Genomic DNA, 14568 nt, shown 5'->3' with positions numbered 1-14568 from the left:
CAAGAATATAATTTCTTGGCATCTTTAATTTACAGAAAAGTTTTTCAAAATACTACAATTATATAAAGTAAATGGAACATTACACAAAGCATACATAACCTATAATTAAGTTGTAATTCAGCAGTTAGAAAAAAGGAAATACATGAAGATGGTTCAATGTAAAATTAGGTGAAATACAAGGATGCCCATTATCTGCACTCTTATTCATCATGTAAATAGGTTACATTAGGAAAGAAAATGGGATTAAACAAAAAAAAAAAACCTATCATCGAATTCCTGTCATATACCCTCAGGGGGTGTACAGAACCTTATGATAGTATTACATTACTAACTTCCTATCAACAACTTTCCTCCAAATTAGCCTGTCAACATTCCAATATTATCAGATCTTATATTTCTGTCTTCTAAGGCACTTTTTACTTATCATTCTTTGTCTTTTTCATGCCATCTCGAAAAGAACACTTGTTTAGCGGATCTTTCCCCCCCCCCATTCTGTTTAAGTGGTATGGATCTTAGGTGGTATGGTCAGCTTGGCTAACACATTTCTGAATGCTAACAATGTCAAGTTCTTTCCTAATATCCTCATTTTTAATATGATACTACTATTGATGTCATATGTTCAGTCCCCCAATCTTTCTCAAGCCTCTCATATCTGTGGTCTCCAGTCTTTGATCAAGAGTTTTATTTCTAACTCAGCTCTCAGATCCATAAGTTAAAATTCGTTTTGAACAATGTCTTGTATACAGCTAATTTAGTGTTTTGACTAAATTTCTCTCTTACTCCATATAAATTTATTCAGCTCCTACCATACCAGCTTTGCTAATTCTGTTGGTCTATTTCCAAATTTAATTTGCCATCTTCACTAAAAATTGTGCCTAAATAGCAAATGTTCTTGTTCTATAGGTTCTCCATTCAGGATGCAGTTAATGTTTTTGTCTATTTTCATTGTCTTTTTAAATGCAGCTATTCAATTTGTTCAGGGAATCCTGCAGACTTGTACTGGATTTATTTAAAAGTATAACATCATCTGCATAACACAAAACATTTCAGCATTCCATATTCCAATTTTGATATCAGGTTTAGTACCGAACCTGAATTATGCAGTGTAGCAACTATAAAACTTTTATACCTCCGTATTTTAGCATTTCTGGTTGAACATCTATTCCAGCTGCCTTCCCAAATTTAAGGTTTGTGATAACTTTTTCTACTCCAAGTACAGACATATATTCCAGATGGTATTCCTGTTGAGTGTTTTCTACTGCCATGTTGTCACTGCTTGTTTCATTTAGCAATCTTTCAAAGTAATTACTCCAGACATCAAGAATATCTTTCCTAAGTTTCCTATGTCAAGTTCCTTTTTAATATCTAACTTATTTAGTTAGATATTAGAGCTTTTTCAATAGCCTCCAGAAGATTTTTCTACCTTCCTGATATTTATTTTCAATGTTCTTACTAAAGCCTTCACATGACTTTTATTTAGCTAATTTTACACAATGTTTTGCTTAGATTTTTCTGTATTCTCTAAGAGTAAAAGGTTTGGAGATATCAAACTTTGCTTTACATAGATGTACTCCTAAACACATCGAGTGCAAGTCTCCAGGGTTCTCTCATTATAGTGTAACAGCTATAACAAATTTGGCATGAAAATCAACAATAAAAAGACTAAACTACGAAAACAGACAGGAACATAGAAAACTTCACCTGAATTCTTAATGGAGAATCTATAGAACAATTTAAACGTTTCAGCTATTTAGGAACATTTCAGTTTTTAGTGAAGATGGCAAGTTAAAATTGGAAAAAAAAAGACAACAGAATGAGCAAAGCTGGTATGGTGGGAGACTAGTTCAATAAATTTATATGGAATAATAAAGAAATTAGCCAAAACTCAAAACTAGCAGTATACAAAACAGTTCAAACCAATTTTCATTTATGGATCTGAAAGTTGGGTTAGAAATAAAGTGATTGATCAAAGACTAAACACCACAGATATGAGAGCTCTGAGGAAAATTAGGGGAGTGAATAGATAGATGGCAGTATCATATTTAAAAATTAAGATATTAGAAAGGGCCGCCTGACATTGTTAGCATTCAAGAATGTGTGAACAGAGTTAATCTAATGTGGTATGGCCACTTAAATAGAATGGGTGAAGAAAGGTTAGCAAAACAAGTGTCTGATGCCAAGATTGAGGTGGATTGATTCAGTCAAAAGTGCCTTAGAAGTACAAAATGTTAGATACAACAGTATCGGAATGCTGCCAAGTAATAGACTAATTTGGAGAGAAATTTGATAGATTAATAATAATATAAACTTAATCATGTAGTGCTGTCATAGTAGCCTGAATATCCCTATAGAATACATATCAGGAAATTGCTGTTGATGAGAATGGTAACTGAAAACATTTATAAATAAAAACGTTGTAATGCAACAAAGTTGTTTCGTTTCTGTTTAGACACTATGTATATAACAATTATGGAAATTAGTTTTCAAGATTCAAAATGTTAATTTCCGTGTTTGCTTTTTTATTTTAATGTTTGTTTTTTTTTTTGGAAGAGGGAGGCTATTGCCATTCTTTTACAATTAATTAAATTAGCAAAGATGAAACTTTTTCATTGTATCTTCTAAGATAAATAACAAAAAATAATGTTGATTTACCTAACATTCAGATCTGAGTCAAAATCAAAACCCATGGTGATCCCCATCATCTGAGCCAACTTGTTACCCTGGAATGTAAGTTTAAATAAAATTACCTTCAATTTTTATAGATACCTCTTTTTCTAATTCAATGCAATATTAATGTTAAATCCTCTGAAAGCTATGCACTAATTTCATACACATGAATCACAGTATTTTATTAAACTTGGAATCCATTGATTAAATGACAGTTAACTTTGCACATAATGATTATTATTTTTTCTTTTAAATAATTATCCTATCTATGAAAAGTCGTAAACCTATTATATGTAAATATATCACTGGGTGCGCTAAGGATAAAATAATCCAAAAGCATTGTTTTAAAGACCCAAACTTTCTTTTTCTAGTAACTCCAACAAGTAGTTGGGTAATGATCTCAGACAAAGCAAAGAAGTTCACATACTTCTATGTCACGGTGGTATTCAAACCTACAGCATGTTGATGAAAGAGTACAGATGTCACTCACTTAGTATTTTTCTGGTCCAAAGTCTATATTACAAATAAACATTACTGATGCTTTTTAATGCTCTGATCTCTGCATTTATGCACCAGAAAAATGTTTTTAATCTTATGCATTCTTAACATTTCCAGCACTGAGTCTAGCATTACTCGATGTTTTCTTTAACACTGTTTAGTCAGATAAGCACATTTTGAAGGAACAGGTTGTATTGATCGTGGAATAACTTGATATGTTCAAACTACTGTTTAGAATAGACAGCCAATGGGTCGTGTTATTGTAAAAAAAGGAATGAAAAATGGTAATCATGAAGAAAATACAAACCAAGAAATAAAAAAAAAGTGCTTGTGACAGGCTATTATAATTCTTGTATTATTAGAACGTCAGGAAAATCCTTTTCCTTTCTTCAATTTCAAATGCTTCTGGAAAAAATTATGCAGCCTGACCAGATGTAGAAGAAAGATGACCACTGACTAAAAATCTGCTTGATATTAGAGATTTCTATCATTTATTTTCCTTAACTACAACAACCATGGGTTCAACGCTCGTAGGTGTCTGATGCCATCTTGATATGATTCTTCCATTGCATTCTATTTTGTGCAAGATGACTCAGTTTGTGTACAGAGTTTCTGCACCATTTGACAATATCATCATCCCTTTCTCTGTTTGGTCTTCCTCTTTTGTTCTTTCCTTCAATCATCCCAGACAGCAGCATTTTTAATTTCCTCTCATTGTTCATTCTACATATATGGCCAAAGAGACGTAGTTTCCTTTTGATTATTTTCTGGATCAGGTTTTCTTTTGGTTGTATTCGTCTATAAATTTCCTCATTGTTCACTTTCTGGATCCAGCTTATTCTCAAGATCTTTCTATAGCATTTCCTCTCAAATGCTAATGATGCAAATGATACAATACGCAGTTTAGTGTGTATCTCAACAGCTCAGCTTTTCCATATTTTGTCCATGGCTTTTAAGATAGTTGTTGCTCTGGCTATGCTAATTTTTGCATCTTTTTTGGGTCCAAGTCATGCATCATGTGACATCCAAGATATGTGAAATGGTCCACATTTTCCTGTTGAAATCCATCTATCTATGGTAACTTTGTTCAGTAACTCCTGTTGTCCAAATATCACTGTTTTAGTATTTTCAAAATTGATATCTTTTTCCTTCTGCGTATTTGCAATGTCCGTTCCAGTCTTACTGCATCTTCTTCAATCAGGACGATGTCACCTGCAAAGCAGAGGTAGTTTATTCTCATGCCATTTATTGAAATACCTCCACCTTCTTTAATCTTATTTAATGTTCTTCCCAGATGTGCGATGGAGATGATTGGTGATATTGGGTCCCCTTGTCTTGTGCCTTGACTAGTGGCAAACCAATCTCCAGTCACACCTACTATCCTGACTGTTGCTTGTGCTTGGCTGTTTATATCTTTCAACAGGCAGATCATTTATTGTCCACACCATAGGATTCCAAGACAGCCCATGTTATATTTTGGTCAATATTATCAAATACTCTTTAGAAGTCCATGAAACAGCAGTATATCTTTTTGTTCTTTCTTTGAGCTTTCTCTGCTATTAGTCTTAGTGCGAGTATTTGTTGCACTGTACTTCAATCTTTTCGAAATCCGGCTTGCTCATCAGGAAGATGTGCCTCCATATGACCCTTCAGGTATTCTGTAAATATTTTCATCAGCACTTTGCCAAGATGACTCATTAGTGCAATAGTTCTGCAATTGGTGCATTCTAAAGTACTGCCTTTCTTATGAACAACCACCAAGACCGATTTTTTCCAGTCTTCGGGGCATACCCTGATTTCCATATTTCATTACATAGCTTATGCATTTCTTTTACAACCAATTCTCCTCCATATTATAGCATCTCGCCATTATGTTGTCATTTCCAAGACTCTTGTTGTTCTTGAGATGTTTTATAGCCTTACTCACTTCCTCTTCCAAGATGTCATTTTCAAAAATCTCTGTTGGTGGAGAAATTGCTTTTAGTTCTTTGATTACTTCTGTTGCAGTATTATTTAGTTGATTTTTATATAGTTCACTGCAATATCTTATCAATCTGTGTATGATTTCGGTCTTGTCCATCAATACTTTACCATCTTCATCTCTGACTGCTACTGATCTTGTTTGCCACTTCCTATTGACATTTCTTATAAGTTTATAGACTTCTAGTTTTATGTTCTCTATAGTACTGTTCAATGTCTTTGCATTGGTCCTCCAGCCATTTGGCTTTATCAGATCTTGCTGCTTTCCGTACTTCATTGCATTTTTGATGGTATAACTCATCTGTTGCCTCTGAATTATCTCTTTTAAAGTTTCAGTTCTCTTTTCTTGATTGTATCAATTTCAGGGTTTCCTGAGTTATCCATTTCTTGTTGATTTTTTCTCCTCAGGAATTACTTCCTCTACCACTTTTTTTTAGTACTGTAGTCAGTTGTTCTGCTCTTGTATTTATATTTTGTTTTTTCACTTGTGATCTTAAGCTTAGTTTCCAGTATGTTCTGATATGCTGTTTTTAGCCTATTTTCATTTAGTCTTGACATGTCTCTAGCTTTTGGGAACTTTTCTTTGTACTTCTTTTCAGTTTTAATCTTATATTCAATCACTAAGCTGTGGTCCAAATCAATATCAGCTCCTTGGAATAATCTGCACTGTTGAACTGATGTTTTCCATTTCTGGTCTATTAATATCAGGTCGATCATATTCCTGTGCCTGCCATCGAAGGAGTGCCACATCCATTTACAACAATCCTTTTTGTTGGAATTTTCCTTAACTAATCAACCATAAAAAACAGAATTCATCCACACTAAACTGCACACTTTATTTGAGCAATATGTAGAGAAAGAAAGAAATTAATAATCAAAGTTGTGGAATGGCAGACTTAAAAAACTTCGCAGAAAGTGATATTTCTCTCTCTCTCTCACACACAATTTATTTTTTATTTATTTTTTTAAATAAAATTCTACATTTGTGCATATTTTTAATCATACACCTTTGATTTACCCCTATTAAAAAAATAAATATTACTTCGAAAGTATTCTTTGGATTTTTTTTTTTTCAAAAAGTCCAAAGAAATAAGTTTAGCTATGAAATTAAAAATACGGCTGTAATAAACTCTAATACTGATAGTCACTAAGGCTGATTTTGCATACAATCTATATTAATCATGAATCCCATAAAAATAATTTTAGAAACTTCCTGTTCTCCATCACTGAGTTTTGCAGTTACAATATAACCAAAGAACTTTCCTGGCCCATCTTTATACATACTACTTTGTAAACACAGAATACAGTTGACTCTCATTACAGCAAATTCACTAACTACAACTAACTATTAAAAATTACTGCTGAAGCACCACATTTACTACAGCAAACTACCCACTACAACAAACTATTATTTTCTGTGATTCCTATGAGTTCTTTCTAGGAAGAGTCAACTGTGAACTGTATTCAGAAAACAAGATTAAAAATCTTCAGTGTTTAGATGGGTTTATGGACTTACAGGTAATAAAAATAATAATAATAAAAACCAACAGTTCTTTGCTGTACTGATGTTTATCAGTATAAGAAAACTATTTCTTATGTGAATATTTTTCCAAACATAAAAGTACATACCGTACCACATTTCTCCTTGTTGATTAATAATCGAGGGGTCACTGATGAAACACTGCAAAAAAACATGTCATATATAATATATTAATTACTAAGAATTATCACAAGTTTAAAATCGGCCTAAAAACTAACTTAACCTAACAAAAAAGATATTAAGCTTAAACAAATGACATTATCCTATTACATAAATCTCTAATGAGTAATGAAGTGTCTTTAGCCAAATTATAAAAACAGGTAAAGAAATAATCATCATCTACATTCTCAATAATGCTATTTAAGAAGTTATACATTTCAGCTATTTTTAGGCAGACTTTCTAGGAAAAATGGAAATAACAGAATAAGCTCATTAGTATGGAGGCAAGTCTTCCTCTGAGGCTTTTTCCTGCCATTCAGAGGAAAGAAAAAAAAAACGTTTTGCTGATCTTTCCTCTCCCATTCTGTTTAAGTGACTGAATGGGAGAGGAGATTAGCATATGTAATCCATGTCACAATCATATTAAAAATGAAAACATCAAAAAATACCTTGACATTATTAATATTCATCAACAGAACTACATGAAAATTTTACATTACTAACTTCCTATCAACAATTTCCTTCAAATTAGTCGTATCTTTTTTTTTTTTTTTTTTTTAAATGTTGCTCCCATCAGTGAAAGGTTTTTTGCCAACCTATAGTATATTTTGTTAAACATCAGTAAACGAGTAGCTCAAGGATGTCCCATCTCCCCATGCCTTTTTAACATCTATTGAGAATGTAGAATATATGGTTATCCAAGCCTTGGAAGGAGAAAAAGGGGTTAACCTAAATGGTTATAACCTTAATAACATAAAATATGCAGATGACATTGTAATGATAGACTTAAACTATACAGACTCATTAAAAGAAAAGATCAAAAGAGGACAACTTCAATGGTATGGACATATTGAGAGAATGTCACCAAAAAGGCTACCCAACCTTGCTCTGTATGCAAGATTAGAAGAAAAAAAGGAAGATTAAGAACTAAATGGATAACATCAATAAAGGTTAACCCTGGACTACAAACCTAAAACAGCTCACCAACCACGCAAGAAACCAAGACTCCTGGAGGTCGTTGTGGAAACTCGGAAGACTCGACCGTCCCTGACGGAAGACAAGAGTAAAGTATATTTTGTACTATAGGTGGGTTAAGGATCCCCCTCCCCATTTTTATCAATTTTATATTTTTTTATATCTTTTATTTTTTAACAGTCTGGAAACCCTACTCTAGGGACGAAACATGGAACTTTTTCAAGCCACTTCAGACCTTCAATAATGGAGGCAGTGGTCTCACACTGGGCGATGAAATTCATCTCCACCTAAAGGCATTTACAGACATCCATGCCCACAGTGGGATTCGAACATGCAACAATCCATTAGTTGGAGAGTTGGTATGCTAACCACTTAGCCAAACAGGCTGGCAGATCTTACATTTTGGCCTTACAAGGAACTTCTTATTATATCAATCCATCTTGGTCTTCCTTTAGGTATTTTTCTGGCCATCCTAAGGAAAGAAAAAAAAAAGCTTTGCTAATCTTTGCTTTCTCATTCTGTTTAATACTAATAACACAAGTTCTCATAATATCTTCATTTTTAATGTGATTTTGCGATTAATGCTCCTGTTCTCTCCCCTAATCTTTCTCAAAACACTTATATCTATGGTCTCTAGTCTTTGATCAAGTGTTTTATTTCTAACCTTTTCTCAGATCCATAAGTTAATACAGCTAGTTTAGTGGTGTGACTAATGTCTTTCTTATTCCAAATAAATTTATTTCCCTGACTTCCTATCATATCACCTTTACTAATTCTGTTGTCTATTTCCATATTTAATTTGCCATCTTCACTAAAAACTGTGCTTAAATAGCTGAAGTATTTTACTTGTTCTATAGGATACCAAGTTTTCTGGTCCAGAGGATATTGTTACAGTGGTACTGAAAAGCTGTGCTCCAGAACTAACATTGTCCTATAATGTCTCTACATTCTTTATACTTGACTAAAAGCTATCTCAATACACAGAGATAAACCTATTCATCAGGACATTCCAAAAAATGGAATTAGTCTGACAGTGACCAATTTTCATCATATCAGTCATCTCCAAAATAACAGAGGTCATCAACAGGCAACTTCTTCACTACCTGGATACCCATCACCACCCTATATCCATGGCAGATCTCCTATCCTTTCTCCAAACTTTTCTATGATGTGTGTGTAGAGGTTGGGTTGGAGAATAGCATGTGATGTGCTTTTGACATTTCTAGAGCATTTGATCAGGTCTGATTGCTCAGAAAATTATTGTGTTTTGATCTATACAATTGGAAACCAATTTTCTTGATGGGGCTTTGTTCTATAAAACTACCCTCTTTTTCTTATAAATAAACAACCATCTCTCACTGACCAATCCCTCTAGTTTTGTTAATAACAGTACAATCCATTTCTTCTACTTATATGAAACATCTCACAGTGCCCAAACATCCCAAACCTCAAAAACGTCTACAACCAGTACTTTAAACACAGCACTTCATGCTATTTTCCAACAAGGTAAGGATAATCTTGCCATGTTCAATGCTACCAAAACAGTCCTGCTTTCCCCCGCCCCCCCTCAACAAAAAAAGATCTTACTTCACTTTCCCTTACCCTTCTTAATACACCAATCAGCAGACTGGACCAGATCTCTTCTCAGAGTGATATTTACCTCAATTCTTTCCTAACACAAATGCATCACATCAAATGCCTCTCTAAAAAACTTAGCAACTTTTCTGCTTAGCATACTTTTCATCCACCATTTACTAGCACTGTTCAATCTCAAATTCACCCAACCAAAATTCTCGATTTTGTACAGAAGGTAGTCTAGTTGATCAATGATGCTTCTTTCACTAACTTCAACTGATGGTTTGCAAAAATGGTTTGTTTCAGCCTTATATCTCTTTTATAGATACTTCTGTACAAATTCGACCATGAGCTAGCATCCGTCACTTCTCTGCCTTCCACTATACTTATTAAAACATGAGTGACAGTCACTCAACATCTTGTTACAGTCCAACTTTGAAAGCATCAAACCTGCTAATTTACCTATCATTCTTCTGCTTAAGAAAGAAACTACCAATGCCCTCTGCCTTAGCTCAAAAGAAAATATCCATTCTTCAAATCATGACAAAAATAGACTTATGCACCTACTGCCTCCCCTCCCATATCACCAATAATATATGGCTAGACAGTCAACATTCTAAAATCTTCAAAAGCCTCCAAAAGGAATTTCTCCCAAGCAGAATTCACACTTAAAAAAGCTATACCAAAACCAGATTATAATCACAAAAGTAGATAAAGGTAATGATATCGTAGTACTTAATTGCTCTGAATATGACTTAAAAAATGTCAATCTTACTCAGAGATCGATGTTTAATAGACACTTCCCCTACCCAAACATACACACCCACACACACACAAAAAAAAACTTCAGAAATTATTAAACAAAGTTGTATCATGGCCTCTTGAAATGATTCAAAAACTTAAACCATATAATACTAGGCCACCTTGGATTTACAGATTACCAAACACAAACAGAACACTGAAACTATCATATTGGACAGCATTGGTTCTCCCACTTATAAAGTGGCCAAACACTTAGATCTCTCTCTCTCTCTCATTAGTCATACCTCTTCTCACATTAAAAACTCAGTGCATTTCAAACTTTGCTTGTAAGACTTGATTCTTAAAAGTACTAACATAATGGTCAATTTTCATGTAGCTTTCCTATTAACACTAAAAGAAACTTCAGAACTTATTCCAATTCTTTTCCTCCAACACTTATTCACTTTTGTCATGCACTCATAGCTATTTTACTTGGATTTTACAAGCAGATTAATGGCACAGATATGGGCTCTCCCCCCCCCTCAACAATCTTTTCATGGAATATTTGAAAATACAACCTAAACTCCATCCCTCTCAAACCCACAACATGGCTACAGGAGGTTGACGTGTTCTCCATTTGACCACCACATGGTTGAGATATGTTAGAAACATTTTTAGTGCACCTCAACAGCCAACACCATTTCACCATTGAAATGGAAAATAATAACTGTCTGCCCTTCATTAACACTCTTGTCATCTGCCAACCCAACAGATTTTATCCTTTTCTAATTACAGGTAACCTAACCACACTGGAGGGTACATCTATCACATCACTACCCCTTCCCTCACTATGATATTATCAAAATCTTAGCAAATAGAGCTGGAATCATCTGCTAGTGTCAGCAGATGATTCCAGCAAAATGCCAGCCTCTCCAGTGAAATCAATCACATCTGGGTCGCCAATGTCTTCCTCCTTCACAAAATCAACAGAGCTGACCACCACCAAACCCAATCCCCACACTAAAATCCAGAACACAATCAGAAAAATCATTGCCATTCCCTAACATCTGGGGCACTTCAGGATTTTATATATATATATGTGTGTGTGTGTGTGTGTTCTAAAAAAAAAGGTATGACATATAGATCTCTTTCAAGCCATACTAATTTATTTATTTAGACCATCCTCTCTTTCTTGTAAACTATCTTACTTTGGATGAGCAAGAAGAATAGTAACAAAAAACATCTGGAGGAACACAGAAATTACATCCATTACCTACACTACTGCAATCCTAGAGTAGGAGGCTATGCAATGGATACAGATGACCAAGTGTGTGTGGGGGTGGGGGGGACAACTCCCTTTCATACAGAAGCAAATAAAAAAATCAGAGAAACTAGTTTTAGAATCCACTACAGTATTACAACATCTATAAAATTCAACTGCCTCATTCTACCAAAAATGTGGAAGGCCATCATATTGAGACCTTCAGCACCCCCCCCACCACCACCATAGAAGGCACCAGTTAGGACTGTAGGATCCTGCATTTCACACTTAGTCTGTGGTTGCTTTCCTGTTGGTGCACCTGAGTGCATGAGCTTAGTATATTTCTTTGTGCCCATGAAGATGCCTTGGCGACCAAAACAAAATACTGGCTTTAATAATCAAATTAGCTAAATAAGTTTAGTTTTTTAATATCTCAAGATGTGCTTTCTGCACTAAACATCAACATTAGGCTTTCAAAGTGAAAAAAAAAAGTCTCATATACACAAATATTATTGAAGAAAAGTGACAGAGCTTGACACCCCAGTGGCAAAATCTAAAAATAAAAACATTGGCTATATCAGCTAATGCTAATTAATACTTGAGATAGGAAAAAACTATCAGAATTCTGAAATATGGAAAGGCAGCTAGATTAGGTGATATTCGACCATATATGTACAAATACGGAGTATAAAAGTTTTACAGTGGCTACACTACCAAAGAAATATTCAGCTTCTGCAAGTGATTCAGTATGGTCCTGCAGACATTCTGTTAAAAAAAAAAAAAAATGTATGAAAGCAAACTTTAAAGTAGCTATAAAAGGGTCAAGGAAGACAGACTTTTGGTTAAATATAGAAGATAAATACCATGATGGTTTTCTTGAGGCTTTGAAAAGAACTTAGAAATTTAATGAGGTACCTAAAAAAAATTTAAGCACAATAAAAGTGACATTAAAACCGAATATAAGGAATTAATTTGCTAAATTATTAAGGTAAACAAGTGACAGAAAATATCCTTTCAGCAGACAGAAAAATGAAAAGAACATTAATGAAAATAATTAAAGAGCGAAAATTTAAATATTTTGGACATCTAACCAGACAAGAAGGCATTCAGAAATTAATATTAGAAGGGAAATTGGATGGAAAAAGAGGGAGAGGTAGACCCAGGAGAATGTGGTTCGAAGACATTAAGGACTGGACTGGCTTGAATTACCAATAATGTTCCAAAGCAGCAAAAGAAAGAAAAAGCTTCCGTGACATGGTTGCCAACCTCCTTCTAAGAGATGACACTTGAAGAAGAAGACAAAAGTAGATAAAGTGTCAGAAATTAAAAGTGTGGAAGACAATAGACAGAGTAGGATAAAAACATGGCTGTGTCCAAAAATAAAGGTATAGTTTTATAGAATAAGTCAATAATTAGAATTGAAGGTGGTATACAGGACATAAAATCAAGTGTGTAAAACAAGAGTAAATGCTATCACTTGCTATTCATCATTTATACAGATCACATTATAAAGTAAAATAGCATTACACTAATATTAAAATTAGAGATATTAAACTCAGATCTTTATTTAATGAAGATATTATGCTCCTAAATAAATCCACTTTCAAGCCTGCAGGACTGACATAACTGACTGCTGTAATATTCTTTTTTTTTTATAAGAATCAGCAATAAAAGCCTATGAACACAGACCAGAAGAAAAGCACAAGTGAAACATTTCAGCTATTCATATGCAATTTTTAGAAGAGGGCAAATTAAATGTGTAAGTATATAATAGAATAAGCAAAGGTGATAAGGTGGGGAGTAAGATGAATCAATTTATAGGAAATAATAGTTAAAGACTAGAGACTACACAGATTTCTGGGGGAAAATGTAAGATCTAACATAAAAAAGTATACAAATAACAGTGTACATACTGTTATTTGCATAGATCTGAATAGAACAAATTAAAATCAGAATATAATTTGTCTAATATAATATACAGTAGGCCTCCCCCGTATCTGTGGGGTTTGGTTTCATCGTCTTCCGTGGATACCTGAAACCACAGATATTAGCGAACCACTAGTGAGACCCAGATTTTTGTACATATATAGCAAAAGTGAAGCAGGAAATTATTAGTAAATTGACTTAGTCTCATACACTAGGACTATAGAGTTCTTAGTGAATATGTTATGTAGTTAATATATAATGTATACACTAAATTGTATGGCTAAATAAATAATAATAATAAGAGTTTTTTTTATTAAATGAGGTAATTCCTAGACTACCACTTCACCCGTACTATCCAGGGATGATAACTGCTGCATTTGGGCACACATTCCATTGCTCCTCGATAATAATATTACATATTGATTTAAAATTATCATGAAACAATTTTTGTCTTTAGACTACGAAAAATTGAAAATTGGAACATGAGAACATTATATAAACTAGGGAATTTTGACAACCTTATACAGGAAATAAAAAAACTTAAAGTTGATATGATTGGAATTAGTAAAACAAGATGGCCTAACACAGGAAAACTAGAAAAAGATGGCTTTACATTTGTATATTCTGGTGGAGAGAAGCATGAATATGGAGTGGGTTTCATGATTAAGAAAGACATCTTTAAAGGTGTAATGGGGCTGTGGCCCATAAACGAAAGAATAATACTTATTAAATTAGTCGCAAAGCCTTTAAACATCAGGTTTATGCCCCTATGATGACTCACAATGATGAAGAAATAGAAATCTATAGAATGTGTAAAATCAAATGAGATACTCATAGTGATGGGTGACTTGAATGCAAAGGTTGGAGAAGGGGAAGAAAATCCAGTTGTTGGAAAATTTGGACTAGGTGACAGAAATGAAAGAGGTGAGAGATTGATACAATTCTGCATTCAAAACAACTTGCAAATAATGAATACTTTCTTTCAACATCCAAAGCGCAGACTATATACTTGGACAAACCCAGATAACTCTATAAGAAACCAAATAGATTTCATAATGATAAATAATAGATACAAAAATAATATAACCAACATAAAAACATACCCAGGTGCTGATATAGGTTCAGACCATAATCCTGTTGTGTCTACTTTAAAAATTAAACTAAAAAACATTTCTAAAAACAATCATACTGAAAGACTTGACTTCACAGCTCTGAATATACCTGACAACATAATGGTGTTTAACTC

The 14568-nt window shown here is 33.7% G+C and overlaps 1 protein-coding gene across 1 annotated transcript in view; it reads right to left on the bottom strand.

Annotated features, from left to right (window-relative positions):
- The window catches only part of Sirt2 (NAD-dependent protein deacylase sirtuin-2), a 164325-nt gene that overhangs the window by 11773 nt on the left and 137984 nt on the right, over positions 1-14568 (bottom strand). Inside the window, exons 13-14 of the mRNA XM_090399304.1 lie at positions 6775-6826; positions 2653-2720 (exon numbers count right to left, since the gene is read on the bottom strand). Coding sequence (XP_090255430.1) covers positions 2653-2720; positions 6775-6826 — 120 coding nt within the window. The remainder of the gene's footprint in view (positions 1-2652; positions 2721-6774; positions 6827-14568) is intronic.

Source organism: Typopeltis vanoorti, chromosome 10 (genome assembly GCF_054136105.1).
Source record: "Typopeltis vanoorti isolate ZY-2024b chromosome 10, IOZ_Tvanoo_1.0, whole genome shotgun sequence".
NCBI classification, from domain to species: domain Eukaryota; kingdom Metazoa; phylum Arthropoda; class Arachnida; order Uropygi; family Thelyphonidae; genus Typopeltis; species Typopeltis vanoorti.
Note: the sequence above shows the minus strand (reverse complement) of the source record. Positions and strands in the feature narration are given on the sequence as shown.